The following is a 23,832-nucleotide window of genomic DNA, read 5'->3' on the forward strand; positions in this document are numbered from 1 at the left end:
GTTTTGTATGTATTACTTCGTTTTCTAATAATAAAAAAAAAAAGTGAATTAAGAGAAAATGTTTATAAAGAAAAAAAAAAGAAAGTTTGTCAAGAAAAAAAGGTCAAGAGGGGTAGTCCATTAGTAAATTCACCATTCTATATAAAGGAACATGTTTTAGTTTCATTTTGTGTCCAAACCCCTCAAAGCCTCCAACAACTTTTGAGTTTTGCAGTCAGTCTATTTGTTGCTCTCATAAAAATGGCGTCCATCCCTTCTCCTCACACTGCCCGCCTCAATTCTCTCCTCTCTTCTTCTTCCGTCAATCACAACAAACCTTCAAATCTCTCTTTCCTCCATGCCTCCTCAAATCCATCTTCCATCAAACTCCTTCACTCTGTTTCACCATCAATTTCTTCTTCTTCGACGACGGTGATTTGTAATGTCCTCAAAACTGTTGAATCTGCTGACATCTCCCTCTCTAGAGATCTTCACGGCGTTGTATCCACTTCCAAACCAACCATTCTCGTATCCGAGAAGCTTGGAGAGGCGGGTCTAGATTTGCTCAAGAGTTTCGGCAACGTGGATTGTTCTTACGACTTGTCTCCTCAGGATCTCTGCGCTAAGATCTCTCTGTGCGACGCGCTCATCGTCCGTAGTGGTACCAAGGTGACCCGTGACGTGTTTGAGGCTGCTCAGGGAAGACTCAAGGTCGTGGGGAGAGCTGGTGTTGGTATAGACAATGTCGATCTGCAAGCTGCAACTGAATTTGGTTGCCTCGTCGTTAACGCACCCACAGCTAATACTATTGCTGCAGCTGAGCATGGAATCGCTTTGCTCACCTCCATGGCCCGTAACGTTGCTCAGTCTGATGCCTCCATGAAAGCTGGTACGTCGCAAAACTTACTTTTATCACCAATTTCTATAGATCTGGAAACAAGTAGTATCGTATTCTGTCTTCATTTACAACAGAATTTTTAGGTGAAAATTAAAAAATTCCGCTAGCTATTTTTTTTTTTTTTTTTTTTTGAGATTTGAACCTCTACTAATTTAGCATTTAATTAGTTGGACTACGCATTGGGTACTGAAGTTTAAGGTTTGGTATTAACTAAAAGAGAAAGTTAGATCATCACTTCTTTCCATAGAGGTTAGTCTTGTATTTAGCACAAACCATTTTTTCTTTTTAACTTAAAAAGACAAAAGGCATAGAAAGTTGTGAACTCTTTTCAGTTTTCACCATAACCACTTCATTTTTCCAAGTTTAGCTTGACTACTGAGAGGAGAAACAATGAGACAAGTGGGTGGGGGCATTTTTGGTATCAGATCTGTTGGTCTCTGGGAGTAGCTAGTCCAAGATTGTGACATTCTAGCTAGATCTCAACTCTCTTTTTTTACAATCAATCAATTTTTTACAGGAAAATGGCTGCGCAGCAAGTATGTGGGTGTTTCTCTTGTTGGGAAAACATTAGCTATTATGGGATTTGGTAAAGTTGGTTCCGAGGTTGCTAGACGTGCAAAAGGCCTCGGTATGCATGTTATTGCCCATGATCCTTATGCTCCTGCTGACAGAGCTCGTGCTATTGGAGTCGATTTGGTTTCATTTGAGCAGGCCATATCTACTGCTGACTTCATCTCACTCCACATGCCTCTCACACCTGCTACGAACAAGGTATTCAATGATGACACTTTTGCAAAGATGAAGAATGGAGTCAGACTAATAAACGTTGCTCGAGGAGGTGTTATCGACGAGGATGCATTAGTTAGAGCCCTTGACAGTGGAATAGTTGCTCAGGTATATAGGTTCAGTTCATTCACTTCAGTATATTCCTTTGTTCAATTATTAACTTTGAGTCATCCCTTTCTTTCACAGGCAGCACTTGATGTGTTTACTGTGGAGCCCCCACCAAAAGATAGCAAACTAGTGCAGCATGAGAATGTTACTGTTACACCTCATCTTGGAGCTAGCACTAAAGAAGCACAGGTACAATAATTATTATCTATGCATTTGCTTTATTTTACTCAGTTGCAGTGTTTTCAAAATCTTGTTTTCATAGGAAGGAGTTGCAATTGAAATAGCTGAGGCTGTTGTTGGTGCTCTAAATGGGGAACTTTCTGCTACCGCTGTGAATGCTCCAATGGTCCCTCCTGAGGTAAGCTTTAGCATTATTTGCTTATTTTTCACTTTTAGGGCTTCCACTCATACAATGAAATTCCTGCTTCTGTTATCAGGTTTTGTCCGAGTTGGCTCCTTACGTCGTGCTCGCTGAGAAAGTGGGTAGATTAGCAGTACAGCTAGTGACTGGTGGCAGTGGGATTCAGAGTGTGAAAGTGGTTTACAAATCGGCTAGGGACCCTGACAGCTTGGACACTAGACTTCTTCGAGCCATGGTTACAAAAGGCATTATTGAGCCTATATCGGATACAATCATCAACCTTGTAAATGCGGATTTCAGTGCAAAGCAGAAGGGTCTTCGCATTAGTGAAGAAAGGATTATTGTTGATTCATCTCCAGAGTACCCTGTTGAGTCAATCCAGGTGCAGATTAGTAATGTGCAATCAAGATTTGCAAGTGCGTTATCAGAGAATGGAAACATTAGCATTGAGGGTAGAGTGAAGTATGGAGTTCCCCATCTTACACGTGTTGGACCATTTAGCGTTGATGTGAGCTTGGAGGGTAACCTCATCCTTTGCAAACAAGTGGATCAACCTGGTATGATAGGGAAAGTTGGGAACATACTTGGTGAGAGTAATGTGAATGTGAGTTTTATGAGTGTTGGGAGAACGGTGAAGGGAAAGCAGGCAATTATGGCAATTGGAGTAGACGAAGAACCAGACAAGGATACTCAGAAGAAGATTGGAGAGGTGTCTGCAGTTGAAGAATTTGTCTTCCTTAAACTATAGTCAATATTGCTGGCTAATGGGATGGAATGGAACTTGTTATTACGTATTATTATCAAGTAAAAGATAAAAAGGGTGTAATGAAATTTTAGCTGTGTCTGCTTAATGTGTTGATCAAATTAATTTACAAGGAACACTTATCCTCAGTCTTTTATGATGTGTGCTGATCCTGCTCTTCTACTCAGGTAAAACATAAAAATAAAGAAATACTTTATCGCAAAGGTTATGGTGTTAGTTATCAGTGTAATACTTATTCCTATCTTCTCTTAATAAAAGTAGTGTAGGGGCGGTCACCCAATTATGCCTTGTGCTTTTCTTCGACATAATCATGCTGCTTTTCATTTACTACTCCTAATTTTTATTCCAAATAATTGACGAAATTAGGTGATTATAACCTATTTTAACATAACACCAGTTTTGAAATATGGGCAAAAGAGATTGGTTGAATCAATCAAATTGAATTGTAATAAACCTTCCAATGAATTTTGTTCGAAAAAATTACAACATCAATTCAACTACTCAATACTAATTTATTATTATTATCTACCGTTATAAAGAAAAACTCTCTCCGTCCGATATTGTTTGTTATGATTTCTATTTTTAGAGTCATACTATTAACATTTTAACATGTATTTTTCTATCATATTAACATGTAAAAAATTGTACATTTCATATAATTTTAAAATATCTAATTTTTTAATTTAAAATATGTGATCTAATTTATCTTTGAAAATAATTAAATTAATTTTTGAAAAGGACAACGATAAATAATTTCGGATTATCCAACTGAACCAAATCATTAAAGTAGGTAGTATTACATTCATCGAAACAATATAGTAGTAGCAGTATATAAATAATGTATTTGGACAAAACCTCTCTCCTTTATTGTCCCAAAAGAGTCCCCAAATCGGTGTTCTAGGGTTTAGGGAACTTGTAATTGCAGATGGCTGGTAATGCTATTCACCCATTCCACCAACAATGGCCTCCAGCTCCAGCCCCAGCCCCTCCTCTTCCTTCTGGCCCCCCTCCACATCATCACCATCACTCAATGCCCATCGATGAGGTAAAACACTTGCAGCTTCTTGCTTGCTTTTTCCGCTACTCTCAGGTTAATCAATTACGGCTGCTGTCATTCATTTTTAGGTTCGGACGATTTTCATTTCCGGGCTACCGCAGGATGTAAAGGAGAGAGAATTGGTGAATCTTCTGAGGTGGTTACCAGGTTACGAAGCATCTCAGCTCAATTTCAAAGGCGAATTACCCATGGGTTTTGCCTTATTCTCTAACCATCAATGCGCAATCGGTGCAAAGGACGCCATTCAGGTCAGTTTTCATGATACTCTTCTCGAGATTTTCTTCGCCGCTGAAAATGTCTTTTTGCATGATTCGTTACTTGGATGGCTGTAGGGTTTGGTTTTTGATACGGAGGGGAAATGTGTTCTGCACACAGAGATGGCCAAGAAAAATCTCTTTGTCAAAAGAGGTTACTTTTTATCCTTGACTTCTCTCTTTAGCTTTCTTGCTTTTCTTTCTGTTTTCGAATGGAAAAAGTTATATACATGTCCTTATGGTCGAGGTTAGTGCAGGAAAAAAGGGCTAATTTCTTTGGTTAAATATTGCAAGTATAAAGACTTAATACCATTTTATTCAGTGCACAAGATAGTACCTTTTTAGAGGCCATTTTATGTGAATGTGTTACTATTAATTGATTCTTTGAGTACAATTTCTTAAATTCTTTTTAAATATTTATTATATTGACTTATAGGTACTTATGATGTTGTGTTGAAATAAATAAATGCTAAGGGAGATTGTCACTTGGTTGTCTATGGATTACTGTTTTTTTTTAAATCCATATCTGCCTCTGCAAACATAGTCTTTATAAGGTGCTTGAGAAGATTAATGAAGAAGTTGGTTCATTTTTAAAGCAGTCTTAGCTATTCACTTCAATCTTACGAGCTCAAGTTATTTTATGTGTCAAATGCTAGCTTGTGATTACTAAGTGAGATGTTTTATGAAGTGTGTTGAGTTTACATATATAGAATTGCATTGGCTGATAATTTTGAGTTTATATTTCCATGGGGGATTGTCTATTGGAGATTAGGAGGCTATATGTACCCAGATGGGTCAATCTTATTCTTTTGAATAGATGTCCAATGAAAAGAACTTGATAAGCTTACAATGAGATATCCTTAGGTATGGTAGTAGTGGAAAATTCAAATATCTTATACTTGGATGCTAAGCATTATCTAAATCACTCTGTCAGAAGATAAGTGAATTAAAGGCTTACATTAGTTTTACATGTTCTTCCTCCCATGCATGTGCCAGCCAACCCACATTTTTAAGGGTAAGATTAGCAGCAGGGAAAAATAATTGTTTCTATTGTTTATAGACCATATTGGAAAATAATTTTCTTTTATGACAAGGAAAACCTGCAGCTGCCACTTTTTGGGTGCGCACAGGGCCTCCTATGTAATAGCTCGCAAACTACATAGGAGAGGTAACCCGCACCAGGCAAGCCTGGTGCGACAAGCTCGACCAAGAAGGCAAACCCCTTGCTTTAGCTGGCAAGGGGTTTCAATCTTGAGACCTCCAATATGGAAGTCCCAAGCTCAAACCACAGGGCCATCCCGATGGGTCAAAATGATTGTTTCTATTGTTTATAGACCATCTTGGAAAATAAAATATTTTTTTTTATGACAAGGGAAACCCGCAGCCTGGAAAATGAAATGTTTCTTAGAGCCAGAGTAGCTGTTAATCTTGCAAACTGCTTACTCAACATTGCTTGTAAATTTTCTTTTAAGCAAGGCAAAGGGGAATACTTTGGAGCACTTCACTATTTTATTTTAAAAGGAGGAATATTTTGGACCACATGAACTTTGATGACTTCCTCAACTTTGCAGCTTTATCGTTTTTTCTGATTTATATTGGTTTTTATTTCACTGTTTGCTGCGGATTTTCTTGAATTTCTTAATGTTTAGCGCCTCAGAGATAATCTGCTCTAGTGGTTTTACCCACCTTTATTTGTATGACAAAACAACGTCACATTAGATTCTTCTTATTTGATTTGTCTGCAGGAATTGTAGTTGATTCAAATGCACATGACCAGAGTAAACGTATGCGTACTGGAGGTGATTACACGCACAGTGGTTATTCAAGTCCCTCTCCTTTCCACCCTCCTCCCGCACCTGTCTGGGCACCACATGGGTAAGAGTTCTTTGATTGCAATTTTTTTTTGCATTTTATGACAACATTATGATGAAAAGTGTGATAACAGTAGGAATTGATTGTTCTAACAACATAGAGCTAATTTTTGTACTATTTATAGTCAAGTTTCTAGGAGAAAAAAAGAAAAGAAAGAAAGGAGGTCAATGATTTCTTTTATTAGTATTAAATGATTGTATCTCCTTTATTTCCAACCCCCCACCCATCCCCCAAATACAAAAAGTTAAGGGATTGTATTTCTCAGGTATATAACTCAAGCTCCTCCACCATACAATCCATATGGAGGCTACCCTGTTGCGCATATGCCAATGGCTGCACCTGCTCCTGTGCCAGCACCAAGCAGTTATGCACCAGTCCAGGTAATGCATGCATGTCTCTGCCTCTTGTCATTTGTGTTGGATTTGCAATGTTTTGCTCAGAGAACTTAGGGTTGACTTCTTTTCCGGCATGCCTTCTCTTTTGCGTTTCCTTTTTAGGTTTGTCTTTTTTTTTTTAATCTGGTTTACTATGGCATATTTGTTTACGGCTTAGATATGACTTTATGGTTAAGTTGGTTGGATCCGACTTCCTTCAGTATAATAGTATCTGTGTTCTGCAGTTATTTTTGAAACTGTTACCGGCTGGTTTTGTTGGGACAGAGTTATGCTTTTTATAGTAGGTGGATGTAGCATTTCTGCAGTATATGCTTGTTTTGATGATTAATGCATCTTGTATCGTGTAGTTTGAGTTTTGCTTTGTCCACTGATCTATTCTTTTTTTCTTCTTGTAGAATACTAAAGACAACCCTCCCTGCAATACCCTTTTCATTGGTAATCTTGGAGAGAATATAAATGAGGAAGAGCTGAGGGGCCTTATCAGCGGGTATGACTCTGCATTTTGCTATTCCGTTCATGCGGAAGTACTATTTCTTATTTTTATGTCTCCCGTTAAGGCCTAATCTATTCATTTGCTTAATGTACTACCAGACAACCTGGTTTTAAGCAGATGAAGGTTTTGAGACAGGAAAGACATACAGTATGTTTCATTGAATTTGAAGTAAGTTCGTACTATCCCGTACAAGATTCTTCTTGATTTATCTTTAGTTTTTGCTGACATTCTATGCTTCTTCCTGTTTATCAACTTCTGCCTGTGATATATGCAGGATGTGAATAGCGCCACCAATGTACATCACACTTTGCAGGGTGCAGTCATACCGAGCTCTGGTTCAGTTGGCATGCGAATTCAATATCCTTTTTTCTTGTTTAGCTGTCTCATCTATAGTCTACCGGAGCTTGATATTTCAGTCATCCTTTTTACTTTGTTTCTGCCACTATTGTTTTAGCTGTGCCTGAGTCTTGACTGTTTACTTGATAGCGTGTACTTGATGTTGGGCAAATATCATTATGATCGCTGCTAACAGGCCGACTCCTGACTAACATTTTATTCATGATGTTTGTCGAATCTTCCTCTGCAAATGTTGTGACCAACTTTTTCATCCTTTCCCATTCTTTTTCTTCCCTAGCATCCAAAATGAAAAGAGAGAATGATGATAGTGCTTTGTGTAACTCGCATGTGACATTTGAGAAGGGGCTATGCTTCTTTGAAAGCTTACACTTTCCTGTAGCCTTTTCCTAAATACATACTAAACCATGATCTATGTGAGAAGTAGATGTGATAATTTATCTAACAAAGTTGATCACACCGAACTCATGCAAAAATACTACTTTTAGGAATCTGAGTTTCATAAATTTATAATCTATTGTAACATTCTTTATATGACCATGTTTCTCCTTAATATTTAGCTACATATTCAAAGAATCCATTTGGGAAAAGGAAGGACTTTGGCCACCCAGCTGTTGCCCCCAATGCAAATGGAGCTCCTTCACCTCTGACATACTAGTAGCTGCAGGGGATGTATTCTGTTCTCTATGCTCTGCCAAATACAAATGCATCATGCAGCTGTTGCATGCATCCTTGCTATCATCAAGTCATGAGCATTATCATCTTGACATGAACATCTTTTTGGACCATATCATAGTTTATCCAAGACATGCATTTGAAGCACAGTCATCTCAACATTGTCAGCTTATTCAGGGTTCACATTTTGTGGCATGTCATAAGATGCATTTAATTTTTGGCCTTGAATCTTGTTGGTCTGTGGTGTCGCATTGTATTCTACATTTGGGAATTTCTTTATTTTGTGTTAACCTATGTTTTAAACCTCAAGTGACTTCTTAGCACCTCTAACAACGTATTATGTGCGGGTGAAATAGAATCTGCATCATAAATTGAGATCTTAATGCGAGTAGCATCCATCTCAACTCTCTCTGGTTAGGGTTGTCAGTCACTCCTTTAACCCTCTTACTTGAACTGATGATAACGCTATAACATCCAGGTTTTCAGATCCTGGAAGACTGGATTGTCCTGGAAATTCCATTGTGCTTGTGTTATGCAGCATTTGTGCAAAAAGAGGGGACTTCCTTTTACTTGGGGATTGGCGGTTGCTGGAGTTGCTTTATCCAGGTATTTAGTTCCACATGAAGAGTGTGCACACAATCATATAGATGTTGATGCAGCACCGTGTGAGAAGATGGTTCATGTTTGTTTCAGGCTGGTGTGCTAGGTTTGAGCTTTCTCGCATGTTTCCTTTTTGCTCAGCTAACTTCGATTGCAAACAAAAGTTGGACTCCTTGATTTTTCATGGTTGACTGGTTGTGGATAAATGATCTGTAACAGTTTAGAGTGAGTGACTTTGAAGAGTAATAGTTAAGAGGATTTTGTAGGAATTAGTAAATCCATTAGATTCTAAATCAGCCAGTATTTCTACCCCTTTTTTAAAAAAAAATAATAATATAAAGGTTATAACCAAATGATTTGATTTAATTGGTTAATATTTCGGAAAGCAACATGGAATTTCATGGTGCAGTGCGTGCACTGAATATCACAGCCGTAAGTTTGATAATTGGTTGTTTGGTTGGAGTGATTTGAAAAGATGATGTCCGCATGATGATGCAGTGTTTGGTTGGCTATACGAGATGCCTTTTACCTAACTAATGCAGTGTTGAGTTGACTATATAAGATCTAGTAATTTTTACCTAAGCTAATGCAATGTTTGGTGAGTTGATTATTCGTATTGAGTTTGTTAATTTTTTCAGTACAATTGTTTAACGTATGTGGAATATATATATCTTTAAAGTAAGTGATACTACTGCATAATTATTGCTCATTTTATCTTTATATATTTACGCAAGTTATCAGTGCCTTGGAATTTACGTGTGACTAGTTAGCACAGAAAATGATCCTCAGCGGTGATGCTATTTGGTTTATGGCATAACAGGTTTGGTTGAGTAAAAATTTATCCGCATTTGGTGTTCACGTAAAAACAATAAATATGTGATACCCCGTTGCCGTTAAATCGTACTTGGTAACCAATAATTATTGTTCTGGTGTAAACAGGGCAAACTTTTTACATTCCTGGTTGCACTAAATGGGTACATCCTATTAAGAAATGATGGTGTTTTATCACAAGTCATATTAATTGGTTTTTTAAGGTTTTGAAAAATGATTTTGGAACAAGTAAGGGAATGATCTTGATTACTGAAGTCGAGTGAATGTAGTGGACTAATAAAAGTGATATGGTGATTAAAATCCAATTGTAATATTGGTTCCAAATTTCCGTGGAATTTCATGATTGACGGCAACATACTTGGTTTTTCTGGCAATGTGAATACAGATGCTCTTTGGCAAGGAATTTATGGCAACAACTTTGAAAAGGACAATAATTTGAAGACACGCCAATATTTATTATATATATCATAGATAAGAAATAATAAAGTTGGGGGTGTCAGTTTTAATTCGATTATAATGAATCGATATTTAGTACACTTTTTTTATGGAACAATGGGAGGTGACATATCTGAAGTAAGAATGCATGATTAGTTCTTTTTTCGAGTCCGAAAAATATGATTTAGTTTAATTTGATATGAAATTTTAAGATAATTAAAAAAATAATTTTGATCATGTGTTCTAAATTAAAATTACGTAATTTTAAACAGAAGGGGTAATTTAAAATAAGCAAGAATGGTAAGAGTTTATTGGTATACGTGTCTACACTTAATTAATGATGGAATGTTGTTAGAGTGAGTCGGTGTTGGGACAATGGAAAATTGATTGAGTAAACAAGGTCAAAAAGAGTCGTCCACAAAAATCTAAAATTGTGGGCCATTTCTGCCGGAATACTATCTATCCCTATTTTACGAATATTTCTTTAATACGAGGGTTTTTAAATTAGATTTTTATTTGTGTTCGGTATATAAAAGATATATTAGCAAATCTTTTTTATGTAATAATTATTTTTTAAAATATAGAATAATAATTTTTTTAATGGACGTTGTGATGTCGGAGTATATATAGTACAAATAAAAGAATGGTATGGTATGCTTTTCTGAATAAAGAATAAGTAGTTAAATAGATAGTTGTGATTTTTCAACATGTTCCCATTTCTTTTCACACTTGAACCCAAAAAAAAACTCCCAATTTGTTTAAATTTCTTCCTACACAAATGCTACCTAAACTCATATCTTTTTCTTCCTTTCCCTCAAAAAAAAAAAAAACATTTTTGATTATGAAGATAGCTGTTCATAATTTGATCTTTTTCTACTGCTGCTATTTCTCAGTGTCGGCTTTTGCTGTATGTGGTCTCACTTCTGATGGCACCGCTTTAGTTTCCCTTTCTAGTGACTGGATTGGTGTACCCTCTTCTTGGAATGCTTCAGATACCAATCCATGTTCTTGGGTTGGCGTTGAGTGTGATGACAACCACTTTGTCACCTCTTTGAACCTCTCTGGCTATGATATCTCTGGCCAATTGGGACCTGAAATTGCTTATTTGAAACACTTGCTTACCATGGACTTGAGTTATAATGCTTTCTCTGCCTCCATTCCTTCTCAACTCACTAACTGCACTCTTCTTCGTTACTTGGATCTATCCTACAACACCTTTACTGGAGAAATCCCTTCAAACATTGGAAATTTACACAAGTTAACCTACATAAGCCTCTTCTCTAATTCACTCACTGGTAATATTCCTCATTCCTTGTTTTCTATCCCACATTTGGAAACTATCTACTTTAACCAAAACAGTTTGAATGGTTCCATCCCGTCCGGCATTGCTAACTTGACTCACCTGTTGTCTCTCTATCTTTATCAGAATGACTTGTCCGGTCCAATTCCCTCTTCCATAGGAAACTGTACAAACTTGCAAGAATTGTATTTGAATGATAATCATTTAGTTGGTAGTTTGCCTGAGAGTTTACAAAAGCTACAACACCTTGTTTATTTGGACTTAAGCAATAATAGTCTACAAGGAAGTATCCCTTTCAGTTTAGGCAACTACAAACATCTCGACACTCTGGTCTTGTCATCCAATAGTTTCAATGGGGAACTTCCACCAACTTTGATGAATTCTACGAACCTAAAAGTTCTTGCTGCTTTTTCTTCGGGTTTAAGTGGCCCTATTCCTGCTACTCTAGGCCAGCTCACAAAGTTGGAGAAACTTTACCTTACTGACAACAATTTCTCTGGAAAAATACCACCTGAGCTGGGAAAGTGCCAGGCCTTGATGGAATTACATTTACCCGGAAACCAACTGGAAGGTGAAATTCCTAGTGAACTAGGATCACTCACCCAGTTGCAGTATCTCTCTCTATATTCCAACAAATTGAGTGGTGAGATTCCCCCCACTATTTGGAAGATTCAAAGTCTTCAACATATTCTTGTCTATCGGAACAACCTGACTGGGGAGTTACCTCTTGAAATGACTGAGTTGAAACAATTGAAGAACATATCCTTATTTGAGAACCAGTTTACCGGAGTTATACCTCAAGGTTTGGGGATTAACAGCAGTCTAACGCTGCTGGATTTCACAAACAACACCTTCACAGGTCCTGTTCCACCTAATCTTTGTTTTGGAAAGAAACTGGAGAAGCTTCTTTTAGGTTATAATCATCTTGAAGGTGGCATTCCTTCTCAATTAGGACAATGTCATACTTTGACGAGAGTAATTCTCAAAAAAAATAATCTGTCAGGTGCCATTCCAGATTTTGTTAAGAATATAAATCCTATTTTCTTGGATCTCAGTGAGAATGGCTTCAGTGGGAAAATATCTCCAAGTTTGGCAAATCTTGAAAATGCTACATCAATTGACTTATCAGTGAATAAGCTTTCAGGATTTATGCCACCAGAGCTGGCAAACCTTGCCAACCTCCAGGGTTTAAATCTGTCGTACAATGGTTTGGAAGGTGTACTGCCATCTCAACTTTCAAACTGGCAGAGACTGTTGAAGTTTGATGCAAGTCATAATTTGCTGAGTGGATCGATCCCATCCGCGTTTGGAAGCTTGGAGGAGCTATCCATTTTGAGTCTGTGTGAGAATAATCTTTCAGGAGGTATTCCCACCTCCTTGTTTGCACTCAAGAAGCTGTCCAAGCTGCAGCTTGGTGGAAATGCACTTGGTGGGGAAATTCATTCAGCGATTGCGACTGCATCAAGAGAAACACTGAGGTGTTTAAATCTGAGTAGTAACAGGTTGACAGGTGAACTTCCTGCGGAGCTAGGAAAATTTACTTTCCTGGAGGAGTTAGATATAGCTGGCAATAACATTTCTGGAACTTTAAGAGTTCTTGATGGAATGCATTCATTGTTATTCATCAATGTATCAGACAACCTCTTTTCTGGTCCAGTACCTGCACATCTGATGAAGTTCCTCAACTCAACTCCTACCTCTTTCTCGGGAAACTTGGGCCTTTGTGTGCACTGTGATCCAGAAGAAGGCTCAAATTGCCCTGAGAATATCACGTTAAGGCCCTGTGATCTTCAATCAAACAATGGAAGGCACCTAAGTGTAGCAGAAACGGCAATGATTGCACTTGGGGCACTGATATTTACCATTTCCTTACTCCTAGTAATTGCTTACATGCTTCTGTGGCGCAAAAGTTCTGGGAAAGGAGTTGCAATCTCTGCTCAAGAAGGTGCATCGTCCCTGCTTAATAAAGTATTGGAAGCTACTGGAAACCTAAACGATAAGTATGTCATTGGGAGGGGAGCTCATGGAGTTGTATATAAGGCCATCTTGGGTCCAGGGAAAGTGTATGCTGTGAAAAAGCTGGTGTTTGTTGGTATGAAGGATGGAAGCAGAAGTATGGTTAGAGAAATTCAAACAATTGGAAAGGTTAGGCACCGCAATCTTGTCAAATTAGAAGACTTCTGGCTGAGAAAGGATTATGGGTTGATTCTTTATAATTACATGGAGAACGGGAGCCTTCATGATATTCTCCATGAGACTAAGCCACCTGTAACATTAGAATGGAGCGTTCGGTACCAAATTGCTATTGGAGTTGCTCAAGGGTTGTCATATCTCCATTTCGACTGTGATCCTGCCATCGTGCATCGAGACATCAAGCCCATGAATATCTTGTTGGACTCTGATCTGGAGCCTCACATATCAGATTTTGGTATTGCCAAGCTTCTGGATCAGTCTGCAGCAACTTCCGCCTCCAATGCCCTTCAGGGCACAGTTGGGTACATGGCTCCAGGTATGTAATTATCATTTGCTTCCTTTCAGTTAGCCGTGTCTTTAGAGATCTAGTCATCTGTAGAAAAATAATATTGTCTGTTTTTGTTGACAGAAACTGCATTTGCAGCTACAAAGAGCAAGGAGTCGGATGTTTATAGTTATGGCATTGTCCTATTAGAACTTATAACTCGAAAGAAGGTGTTGGACCGTTCACTCTATGGGGAAACAGATATTGTATGTTGGGTTAGGTCTGTTTGGACAGAAACTGAAGAAATTGAGAAGATTGTGGATCCAAGACTTTTGGACGAATTCATAGACTCAAGTGTCATGGAACAAGTAATTGAAGTGCTTTCACTAGCTCTTAGATGTACAGAGAAGGAAGTCAGCAAAAGACCCTCAATGAAAGAGGTAGTCAAGCTATTAACAAGGTCAAGTTCGAGTATACGAAGCAAGTACTAGCTAGCAGGGACAGAGTGAGGATTCCAGCTTCATGGGTTATAATATCTAGGACAATGACTGTAGTAACTGGGTTCTAAATTTAGTATTTGTACATATTTGATGTCTCACTTCTAGCTCCACCCTAGCTGAAGTAAAGAAAAAAAGAAAGGAATATCATTGTTCTTAGTATTACCTGATTGTTTGTTTCACTTTGTTTATCTTATTACCTAGTTGATTATACTGCTTCTTTTTCTTCTCGCGTTACATGGTAGGGATAAGGTCTAAGAACCAGTCTTGTTTTATGGTTTGGATGACGTGAATAAAAGTGGATGCTTAACTAAGTTTACATTTGTATTTATCTTCAGCTCAAAATTTACAGCTTAGCTATGAGTATGAGGTGCTTAGACATGGTTTTTCTTGTACATAACATGCATTGACAAGAAGGTTCATACATACATAAATGTCAAAAGGGGCATATATTTTGGGACCAGGGAAGTGAAGACTATTATCAAGTAGAATAGTTGTACATGAATTCGACTTGAGAGTTTTACTTTGAATAATAAAATTTTGTGATAGATAGAGTAATTGGTAGGGGAAAATCAACAATGGCTTGACAACACTTTCATCATCATTATCAGATAAGAATAGTGACGATGCCTTTTATTTCATAGCTCCCGTTTAAATATTACTTTTAAAAAATGAATTAATGACCTTGATTCAAAATTAATTTACGTATGATTTTATATCTTGTCTTATATACATCAAAAAGTATCTAATGAACAAATGTTTTATATTGATTTGGAGCAGTGAAAATTAAGCTGAAACCAACAGACAGTTTTTAATGATCTTTTCTGTTGATGAGAAGACATGGAAATGTAGTCAAAATGAAGCGTTGACAAGAATGAAGAAATTGAGAAGATTGTGGCCTGTGGACCAATTCATAAACACTCTCAAGTATTCTTCCCTATTTCTTATATAGCCATCAGTATATGTACTATGATGCATGTGCCAAGATTTGTATATCTTTTTTGATTTTGTTGTATGTAGGGGAGGGGGTAAACAATATTTTATAAGTTGTTGGCAAATCTGTTAGTTGGATATAATTTCTGAACAACTGATTGTACCTTCATCTTGTGGTGATGATACTGATCTCTCATCAAAATGTCTGCAAATAGCTACAACTTTTTGACCAAATTGTGATTGGTGAATTTGAGATTCTATCTCTATACCTCTAACTCCTCCAGTTGATGGCAAAAAGGCCTCTTCATAGCCATTGGGGCTTCCATCCCAACGGGAACATATACATACAAGAGACAAACCGTGTCTTTCAATTAGAGATCAAATAATCAAATCAAGATATACAAATTCCAAATGCCAACACTACAAAGAATTTCCTAAATCCACTACCATCCACCACAATCTACAAATTTGCCAACGCAACACAAGTTTCTATCAATACATTTTCTAACCAAGTCGACATCCCATATTTTACAACAGTAAAATTAATAATACATCAATAACTCCCATGAGATCTGACAGAGGACATAGATTGGGCAGAGACAGAGGCTGTTGGACTGTTCAGGTCCCTTTCCCCATTAGCAACTTTGGGCTTTCCACTCAGCTTCTCCATCGCATCTTGAGCAATTTCAGTAAACCATTCATCCTCAGGGAGAACACTGCAGCAATGAGTACCAAACTATTAGGTTGAAGCAGCAACCCCCTTAATGCAAAGCTATATACCACAAATCATACTACTAATAAACAGAGCATTTTCTTCTGATGAACCAAACCCTTTAATGCATTGCAAAATGTACTCACAGTCAGATAAGAATTTGGTAATAGGGAGAGAGTTTATACCTATATGGATCCATCCCTGTTGCAGCAAAGGCTGACATAGCTTTAGAGATTATGTCATTGACAACCCGAAGCAAATTTCTAGATAAGTAGCGTCCTTGCGAAGCAAAGCATGTGACAAACTTCATATCCAAATAGAACTACAAAAAGTTCAATGTAAGTTACAAACATATTGGCAGTGGAGAGAAAAACAAGATTAGTGGATACCAGTAACTACGAACCTGCTGAAGACCAAGATGACCCAATGGCCTTGGTCCTTCCTCTATGTCATCCCAAAAGCTCTGATCTTGTGAAAGCCACAAGATGACAGTTTCTGTAAGCCTCATCAACAACAACATAGCAAATCTTTCCCTTCCCACAAACATATCAGCAGCTATGGCAGCCATTCTGTTTAGTTTGACATAAAGTTCCTGGAAAATCGCAATATACATAGATTAAACACACATAGTTGATCATGTGTAAACACAAACCACCACTGAAACTTCGAGTAATACCAAACCAAAACATTAAGTTGAAATCATACAAACAAAAGACAAACAGATACTAGGAAAAAGTGGTGCTCATTGCACAACAGCTTAGATTATCATATTGTTAATAATTAAGTACCCAGGAAACCAAGATCTCAACTCTTGCATTGTTCTCTCAGGGGTCGTTTGGTCTGAAGAGAAGTTATGTTGAGATTAGTTATAATGGGATAAGTTATGACAGGACTAGTTATGCTAAGATTATTTTTTATTGATTGTTTGGTTTGTCATATTCAAATAAATGCATGACATAATTTCTAAGAATAAGTTGTTTGTTTACAAAAATACCCTCTAATAATAAGTTGTTTGTTTATAAAAGAGGGTTTAAGGGGGTACTTTTGTTATTATACATTTTTATCCCGGGATAAGCAAGTATTCCCCACACAAGTAGGGATAACTTATCCCAGTCATAATTTTAATCATGGGATAAGTTATCCTACACTTGGTAACCAAACAAAGAATTGAGGGGTACTAAAACCTTATCCCGGATTTATTTTTTTTCCTATCCATCACACGAAATGACCCCTTAGTATTAATAAGTATCTATAAACATGAAGATCTAAGCTCTTACACGGTTAAGTATTAATGATTTAAGTATAAAAAAACACCCGTGTTTGCTAAGAGCCTTAGAGGCAAGTGCAAATTCTAATGCTGCAGTAACTAACACATAATAAAGACATCAGTATTTCAGCATATTAACTAACACATAATAAAGACATCAGTATTTCAGCATACTTGGTAGTTGATCAACTTAATGACTCATAGTGCTAGCAAGAAAAACACAGGAAGAGAAACTGCACCTGAAATATTAGAGAAGGCGACCATTCCATATCGTCTGCATTTCCCTCCATGTTTATATACATTTCTGCAGTGAGATGGCTGTCCCCTTCCTCAGTGAAAATAAGATCCAGAGCATGTTGCTGACAAAAGCTATCCTTTAATCGGTCGACTGAGTTCACCAGACGCTTTTTCCATTCCCTTTGCTCAGGGTGACGGCTTTGCCTATCTGAAGCTCTTCGTTGAAGATCATCCTTTTGATTAGCCAAGGGAGCAAGCTTCATAGCTGCACGTGGCAATAGTTCGTCCGCCAATAGAGATGCATTTGCAAGCAAAGCAATTTGTTGAGCTTCAGTCTCAGCCATTCTAACAATTTTATTCCCTGAATCTTCATAGCTGGCTTCATCCTCCATGGAGCCAGGTAATGCTCTTACAAGTGTGTTCACGTATGTATTAAACACTTGAAATAGACCTTCCAAAGCTTTCCCTCCCAACTGCATACTTAGCAATGGTCCCACGTCCTCAAAGAAATCCTAGATAAGCAGTAGGAAAGTAGCAAACTAAATTAAGTAAAAGACATCAGGGCCATTTGCAACATAATACACAAAATGATTGCTTAAAAACATAGAATGCAGGTTTCATGCTGCAAAGAGAAATAAATCTGATAAGTGACAGATTAACACTCACTCAAGCAACTGTAACCAATAAAAACAATTAAAAGAACATTGTTTTGATATAACAAAGTAAGATTTAGCTAATCATCTGAGTCGATCATCTACAGCCAAGAAGCAGTAACAGAGTTAAGAAAAAAATGCATTGCATAAACAGGAAAGGTTGGCATATACAAGGTTAAAGTAATTCAGATCTATATTCTTGAGATGGTAAGAGGAGAGACATGTTATTACAATGTTTTATGTTGAATCTATGTCATGCCATGACCATACTGAGGAAGATCCGTTGCCTCTAATGATTTAAGTAAACTCAAAACACCACTAACTACCAGATAGAAGAAAATAGACGACAATAATTGTCTTATGAAAAGCAGAATAATACTTTTATACTGACATATTTAAGCACATGATGGAGGACTAAAGGGTATATTGTGCTTCACTCGCAATCTTCAAATATCTTTCAACATGACATGAAGTACTAAAAACGGACATAATAACTATAAATGGTGGAAGCCAGAGGTGTTGAAAAGTAAAGTAAGCAAGAGTGCAGCAGGGAAGGCAAGTAGGTCGTTGTGGATATTGACACAAATAGCAGGTGCTTGTGATGGATATATTACACATTTATCTTTATCAGGTCACTAATTCTGTGACAATGACATTACCTGAACCATCAAATTGAATCGGTGCGCACTACTTGAAAGTTTATGCTGATATGCCCCTGTAGAACCAGGAACAGCACCAGCTGACCTACCGGATGCGCGTGTAACAGACGGTGGATATGTGAGTTCCCAATCATCAGCAGCTGCCAAAGCAGCAGTGCTTTCTTCAATTCGTTTTAAGTTGGCATCTAGCGCTTGCTCAACGCTTGGTCTAAAAAGCTTCAGAAGCACAGGACAAAGTGCAAGTCCACGAGCTTCCAACAAGGAACAGTGTCCTAAAGCTATTTGAACACATTCTGCAGCAGCACGTAAGCCACCAGCAGCTGCTGATGAAGTTAATGCATGTCTTTTGACCAAAAGTGCAAATGCCTCAGTCTGCTTAGTAGACCACATCACTAGTTCGGATGTATAAGCTGGCTCTTTACCAAAAATAGCCAATGAATCGGTGGCTGCTTGAGCAATGCCAGAGAATACGAGCTGAGAAAGGGCGGCAGTATAAGCTCCTCCATAAGAGGTGCTAGATGGACGAAGATTTTTCATGTTAAATTGGTATTTCTGGTAATGTGCATTAAGGAGCAAACTATGAGCACGGGGGCCATCCCCGAGCTTTTTAAGAGCTGAAATAGCAGCACGAAGCTCTGCACCACGAGTAGAAGGTTGACAGGCAATTTCAGCAAGCTGATCAGCCAGCTTTTGCCTACGTTCAGCAATGGCAGTTTGTAGTGACAACAGCACAGCATGACCTAACGTTTTCTTCTCTTTTGCATCAGATGCTACGCGTTCTCCTTCATCAAGACTCAACAAGGCTTCATCTACTCTCCTTTCAGCTAATAGAACATCCAGGTGATCAGGAAACTCCGTAAGCCACTTCTCTAGGTCTGAAGGCTCCCTAACGTCAGCAGTAGGAGAGCTATCGGACGTGGACTCGGGAACAACATCAGACAAAGAATCAATATGAACTCCCTCAGCTAAACCATGAATTAAAGTTGCCTGAGTAGATAGCAAGTTTTTCATGGATGAGAGTTCACCCTCCAAATCTGATATCTCTTTTGATGTGCTGCAAGTAAATGAAATACAAAACAAGTAAGCACTGACCAAACACAACAGTAAAGCTATCAGTCTGTCACACACTATAGATAAAGAATATGCAAGCAACAGTTTAAAAAGGCAGTAGCAGGTCAAAATATCATTCTCAATGGGAAGCTTCTCTTATTTCATAGGCGTTTTCAGTTTGGGACAATCGGTCCGTAGCTGCTACATAAAGGACTCACCGAATGAAAGCTGTATAATTGGCATAGACACTTCTGCGCATTTCCTCAGCAGAAGCCCTTTTCAGTTCCAATAGATAAGAGCACAGCTGCCTTATTTCCTGTAAATTGATGGAAACTTCTATCAACAACTCACCACATTCATTAGGCAAGAATTTAAACGCCAAGGTGAAAAACATGGATGCCCAAATATGAATTCAAAGTTAAAACCATATTCACGAAGATAAAACCATATTCAGATCATTCAAATAACAATTTAGTCAAGTAAGCCGAATCCCCTCCCAAGAATTAGTTGTTCCCCTAATCTCAAATATTCATTCCTCCATATTACGACCACGAAAGAAAAAGAGCAATCAACATCTGGTAGAGGGGAACTAGCTTCTGGAAGTATTTGTCATCCCTATCTTTCAATCATTTCCAGATACATGGTTGTCTTCACTTTGTCAACTGCAACTACCTATAGCCAACTCTCTAGAATCTAGATGTGGTCTGACTGGACAAAATAGAAGCTGAGAAGTTTGAAAATGTATTATGAAACTGAGTCAGAAGAGCTATATATCTTTGTGGCAGAAACAGACTTCAGGCAATTAAGATGCTAGCGGAAGTTATGATACCAGAAATGAGTGCCATAACCAGCTGCAACAGCACTCTACTTTAAAATACAGAACTGAATCAGCACTGATCTATGTCTTGTGGAAGGCACAACATTCAGAGTATGTTTCAAAACTAAGAGTGGTACTCACTAAATGGTGCTAATGAAATTTATCATAGTAGCAAGGGGTATTGTAACTTGTGGCATTGCTCCTCCAACATAGAATAGAGAATATAGGTGGAAGCAAGGAGGTAGATGGAGAAAGGTAGAATTTGAAAACTAGTAGCAATAATAAGTATTAGAGCAGCTGTTTTATTCATAATAAGAGCGTGTTTTGGCTCATGAACTAGAAATTCATGATTGAACATCTCCGGATTATCATTCTCGTCTTGGATGGGTCATACTCACCTTGGATAAGCCATTGGGTAAGTAATCTTCGGATAAGATCTTTTACATATGTTTGATTAACAAAAAAAAATGAAACTCTGGATCAGAATATCTAATCATGTCATGTATTCGGCTCACCATTAATGAATATTTTGATAAGAAAACAATTGACCAAATGTCGTGGGAAAATGAAATCTAGTTTTTATTTCACTTAACTTTTTAAATTTATTAATTATAAAACCAAAAACACATATAGTGCCATCAGATACTAAAATTAACTCTTTTTTATTGGTTACTAAAAGTAACTAATTACTATCATCACAAGGCTTAAGAATATTTTGGTAATGCAGTTAAAAAAATTAAAAAGTAAAAAAGAATGTAGTGGGAAATGAACCCTAAAAACTAATCCATTAATTGGAAAAGTGGTAACACCTGGAAATTTGAAAAACAACATCCAAATACAGGGACAAACAAACTAGGATGACTATGCATTTCTGCATGTTTTGAATAGCTTGATTAGAAAGACATCGTGGATGTTTTTAGAGAGGGAGAGAACATATTTTGTTTATAAAAATCACGTATCAACAGTACTTAAAGATTTGTGGAAGGATGAATGCCGAATGATCCAAATATAGCCTTGGACTTCATATACTCCTTACATACATGAGATAAGCTAGCTATATTTTGCATACCATCAGTACCCTCTTGTTGCTGAGATATTCTGTGAAGAACACTAGTTTACTTATTTTTCTGAGGAACTGAAATGGAATGTCACTGTACAAAACTAGTTTACTTAATAAAAAGAAACTTACGAGTTTGTCTGATTGAATAAACATTTGGTTAAATAAAAGGCCTATAATTTGTCATTAAAATATGTGTTATCACTCTTTTTAAGTTCCAATACAGTAAGACTCTCATCCTGGCTATTAATACAACCTCCTTCGGTATTAAATAGTGACATTGGGATTGAAGGTTTTGAGATGACTCATCCTTGCTTACTTTTTGCATCCAAAAACAGAATGATTGAATTGGTCTCCAATACCAAATAATTCAGCCTCGTTCCCCACATAAAATGCACTAAGGGACTATATTATATCCTTGTAAAGATTCACGTTGACACCAGTATTGTCAAAAGCACGATGAAGCCTTGAAACGAGCCTCAAAACGTGTTGAGCATTTCCCCTTGCTAATGTGCACTTCAATGTTGTTATCAAGGTACTAAGGCATACTTTTCCTTGCCATTGAGAAGAGGCTAAACAATAGATATTTCACTTCTTTTTTTATAACCGTGGTGTTGAGGCCAGCTTGCACGCACTTAACTAATCCACGAAATACCTACTACCTCCCACCACCAGCAGATACCTGGTAACTCTATCCATCAATGTTGGCACAGATAGGAAGAAAACACCTAGTGTTTTTTTGTCCGCTCTGAAATTTGAACCTGATATCATGATTCTCACCGACTTCATTGACCTCATTGATTTTTCACTTTACCATAATTTTCTTTTTAATTTCTTTGTTCATGTATCTGTCATTCATGGTTATAATTGATAGCTTTGGACTACATGTTTTTAAATTTTTTCTCCCTTCGTGCCTTTTTCTTGTGTTTTATTTGCCATTGCACTTGTAGCCCAACAGACCTTAAGAGTTTTTTTCTGCTTTTTGCTTTTGATAACACTGGTTGAAACATTTCCCTCATCTCCACCTCCCCAAAATGAAATGAAGTCTGATGTGCTTAACAAGAAGGGAGATTTGTGAGAGCTGATAATGCTTCAATTGTTACTGTCACTCTTTTTCTCTCCAAACAAGTTATAGAGTAAAAAAAAGCCACTTCGTTTACCAAATTCCTTCTACAAAAAAAAAACATTTTCTTTTTTCTTAAGTTATGGAGCTACGAGGAAGGTAAACTCCTCAACTGCCAACAACATTTTCCTTAAAACAACAATTCGTGCAACAAGTCATAGTAAATTCAGTGGAAGGGCTGAAATTGGCAATCAACATTAGCATTATTGTAAATAATTGAGGATACTGAGATGACATCAACTAATTGGAATGAGTTACTATTGAAATCAAGGAATTGTAAATATATCCAAGTGATGCAGGTAAAGTGCGTTCAATGTTAAGTTAAAAACATGAGTGATCTTCATCAATTGGCAGTCGTAAATTCATAATCCTGACCCTTCCGATCCACTAAAACTAACAAAACTCAATAATTTTTTTTGGATAAATCACACGTGGGGTGAAATTGAGCACTGAATTATATATATGAAAAAAAAAAAAGGCAAGGCAATTAAGAAAATTGTACCTTCTCGTTGAGAGAATGACATTTGGACTGGACAAAAGCATCAGCATCGAAATTGTCGGATTTGAAGACGTTAAGATTTTCTTCGAGCTTGGGGCCGGTATCCTTGTTGATTCCTTTAGACTGAGTGACCGCATGAGCTCTTGAACGAGAGGATTTGACGGAAGCCATGAGGTGAATCTTAATGGCGGATGTTTAGGGTTGAAATATAGAGCAAAAATAGGGAAGACGTAAGAAAATCAAAAGGGTAGATCTAATCCTAAGGTGAGAGTTGTTATCGCCATCGCCATGATTGACGAAAGAAGAGGAGATTATTAGTTGTTCGTAGAAAGAGAATAAAAATTTGTTTGATTGTGTTGTTGGTTCGCTAATCGCCAGCCTACCCAATTTTCTTTCTCTTACCTATCTTTATTTACTGCCCGCCCGGTACCCATCCCTACCTTCCGGCTGCTTGTTTCGTTTTAACTTTTCATTTTTCTTTACAACTCAAATTGTTTTACATTATTTTGATATTAAAATTAATGTACTAATATTTTGGTGTAAAATTAACTGCCGTTACTATTATTATTTAATATTTTACTACAGGTTACTATTTTATTTTATAAAAGAACTATCATACTATTATTTAATATTGAGTTACTGCTATTATTCAATGCTAGGAAAATTATATATATAATAGCAAACTAATTAATCAAATTAAATATTATTA

General features: G+C 37.3%; 4 protein-coding genes across 4 annotated transcripts; 3 read left to right on the forward strand and 1 right to left on the reverse strand.

Moving 5' to 3' along the window:
• Positions 1–169: 169 nt before the first annotated feature.
• LOC101266918 (D-3-phosphoglycerate dehydrogenase) lies at positions 170–3,200 on the forward strand. The gene is made up of 5 exons (NM_001348361.1): positions 170–868; positions 1,395–1,771; positions 1,850–1,960; positions 2,034–2,129; positions 2,209–3,200. Exons 1-5 carry the CDS (start codon positions 241–243, stop codon positions 2,878–2,880), a joined length of 1,884 nt encoding a protein of 627 aa, NP_001335290.1. The 5' UTR covers positions 170–240; the 3' UTR covers positions 2,881–3,200.
• A 507-nt stretch (positions 3,201–3,707) lies between these two features.
• LOC101266614 (RNA-binding (RRM/RBD/RNP motifs) family protein) lies at positions 3,708–8,969 on the forward strand. The gene is made up of 9 exons (NM_001348366.1): positions 3,708–3,940; positions 4,021–4,200; positions 4,285–4,360; positions 5,952–6,081; positions 6,344–6,458; positions 6,869–6,960; positions 7,065–7,134; positions 7,241–7,323; positions 7,885–8,969. Exons 1-9 carry the CDS (start codon positions 3,821–3,823, stop codon positions 7,976–7,978), a joined length of 960 nt encoding a protein of 319 aa, NP_001335295.1. The 5' UTR covers positions 3,708–3,820; the 3' UTR covers positions 7,979–8,969.
• A 1,264-nt stretch (positions 8,970–10,233) lies between these two features.
• Positions 10,234–14,281, forward strand: PORK1 (receptor-like kinase PORK1). Its single transcript, XM_004235463.5, has 2 exons — positions 10,234–13,670; positions 13,764–14,281. Exons 1-2 carry the CDS (start codon positions 10,640–10,642, stop codon positions 14,108–14,110), a joined length of 3,378 nt encoding a protein of 1,125 aa, XP_004235511.1. The 5' UTR covers positions 10,234–10,639; the 3' UTR covers positions 14,111–14,281.
• A 1,113-nt stretch (positions 14,282–15,394) lies between these two features.
• On the reverse strand, positions 15,395–23,649 carry LOC101266009 (exocyst complex component EXO84B). Its single transcript, XM_004235462.4, has 7 exons — positions 23,127–23,649; positions 19,846–19,943; positions 18,578–19,631; positions 17,268–17,777; positions 16,165–16,353; positions 15,947–16,083; positions 15,395–15,765 (listed from the first exon to the last, which is right to left on the reverse strand). Exons 1-7 carry the CDS (start codon positions 23,292–23,294, stop codon positions 15,603–15,605), a joined length of 2,319 nt encoding a protein of 772 aa, XP_004235510.1. The 5' UTR covers positions 23,295–23,649; the 3' UTR covers positions 15,395–15,602.
• Positions 23,650–23,832: the final 183 nt, after the last annotated feature.

This window comes from Solanum lycopersicum, chromosome 3 (assembly GCF_036512215.1).
Source record: "Solanum lycopersicum chromosome 3, SLM_r2.1".
NCBI lineage: Eukaryota > Viridiplantae > Streptophyta > Magnoliopsida > Solanales > Solanaceae > Solanum > Solanum lycopersicum.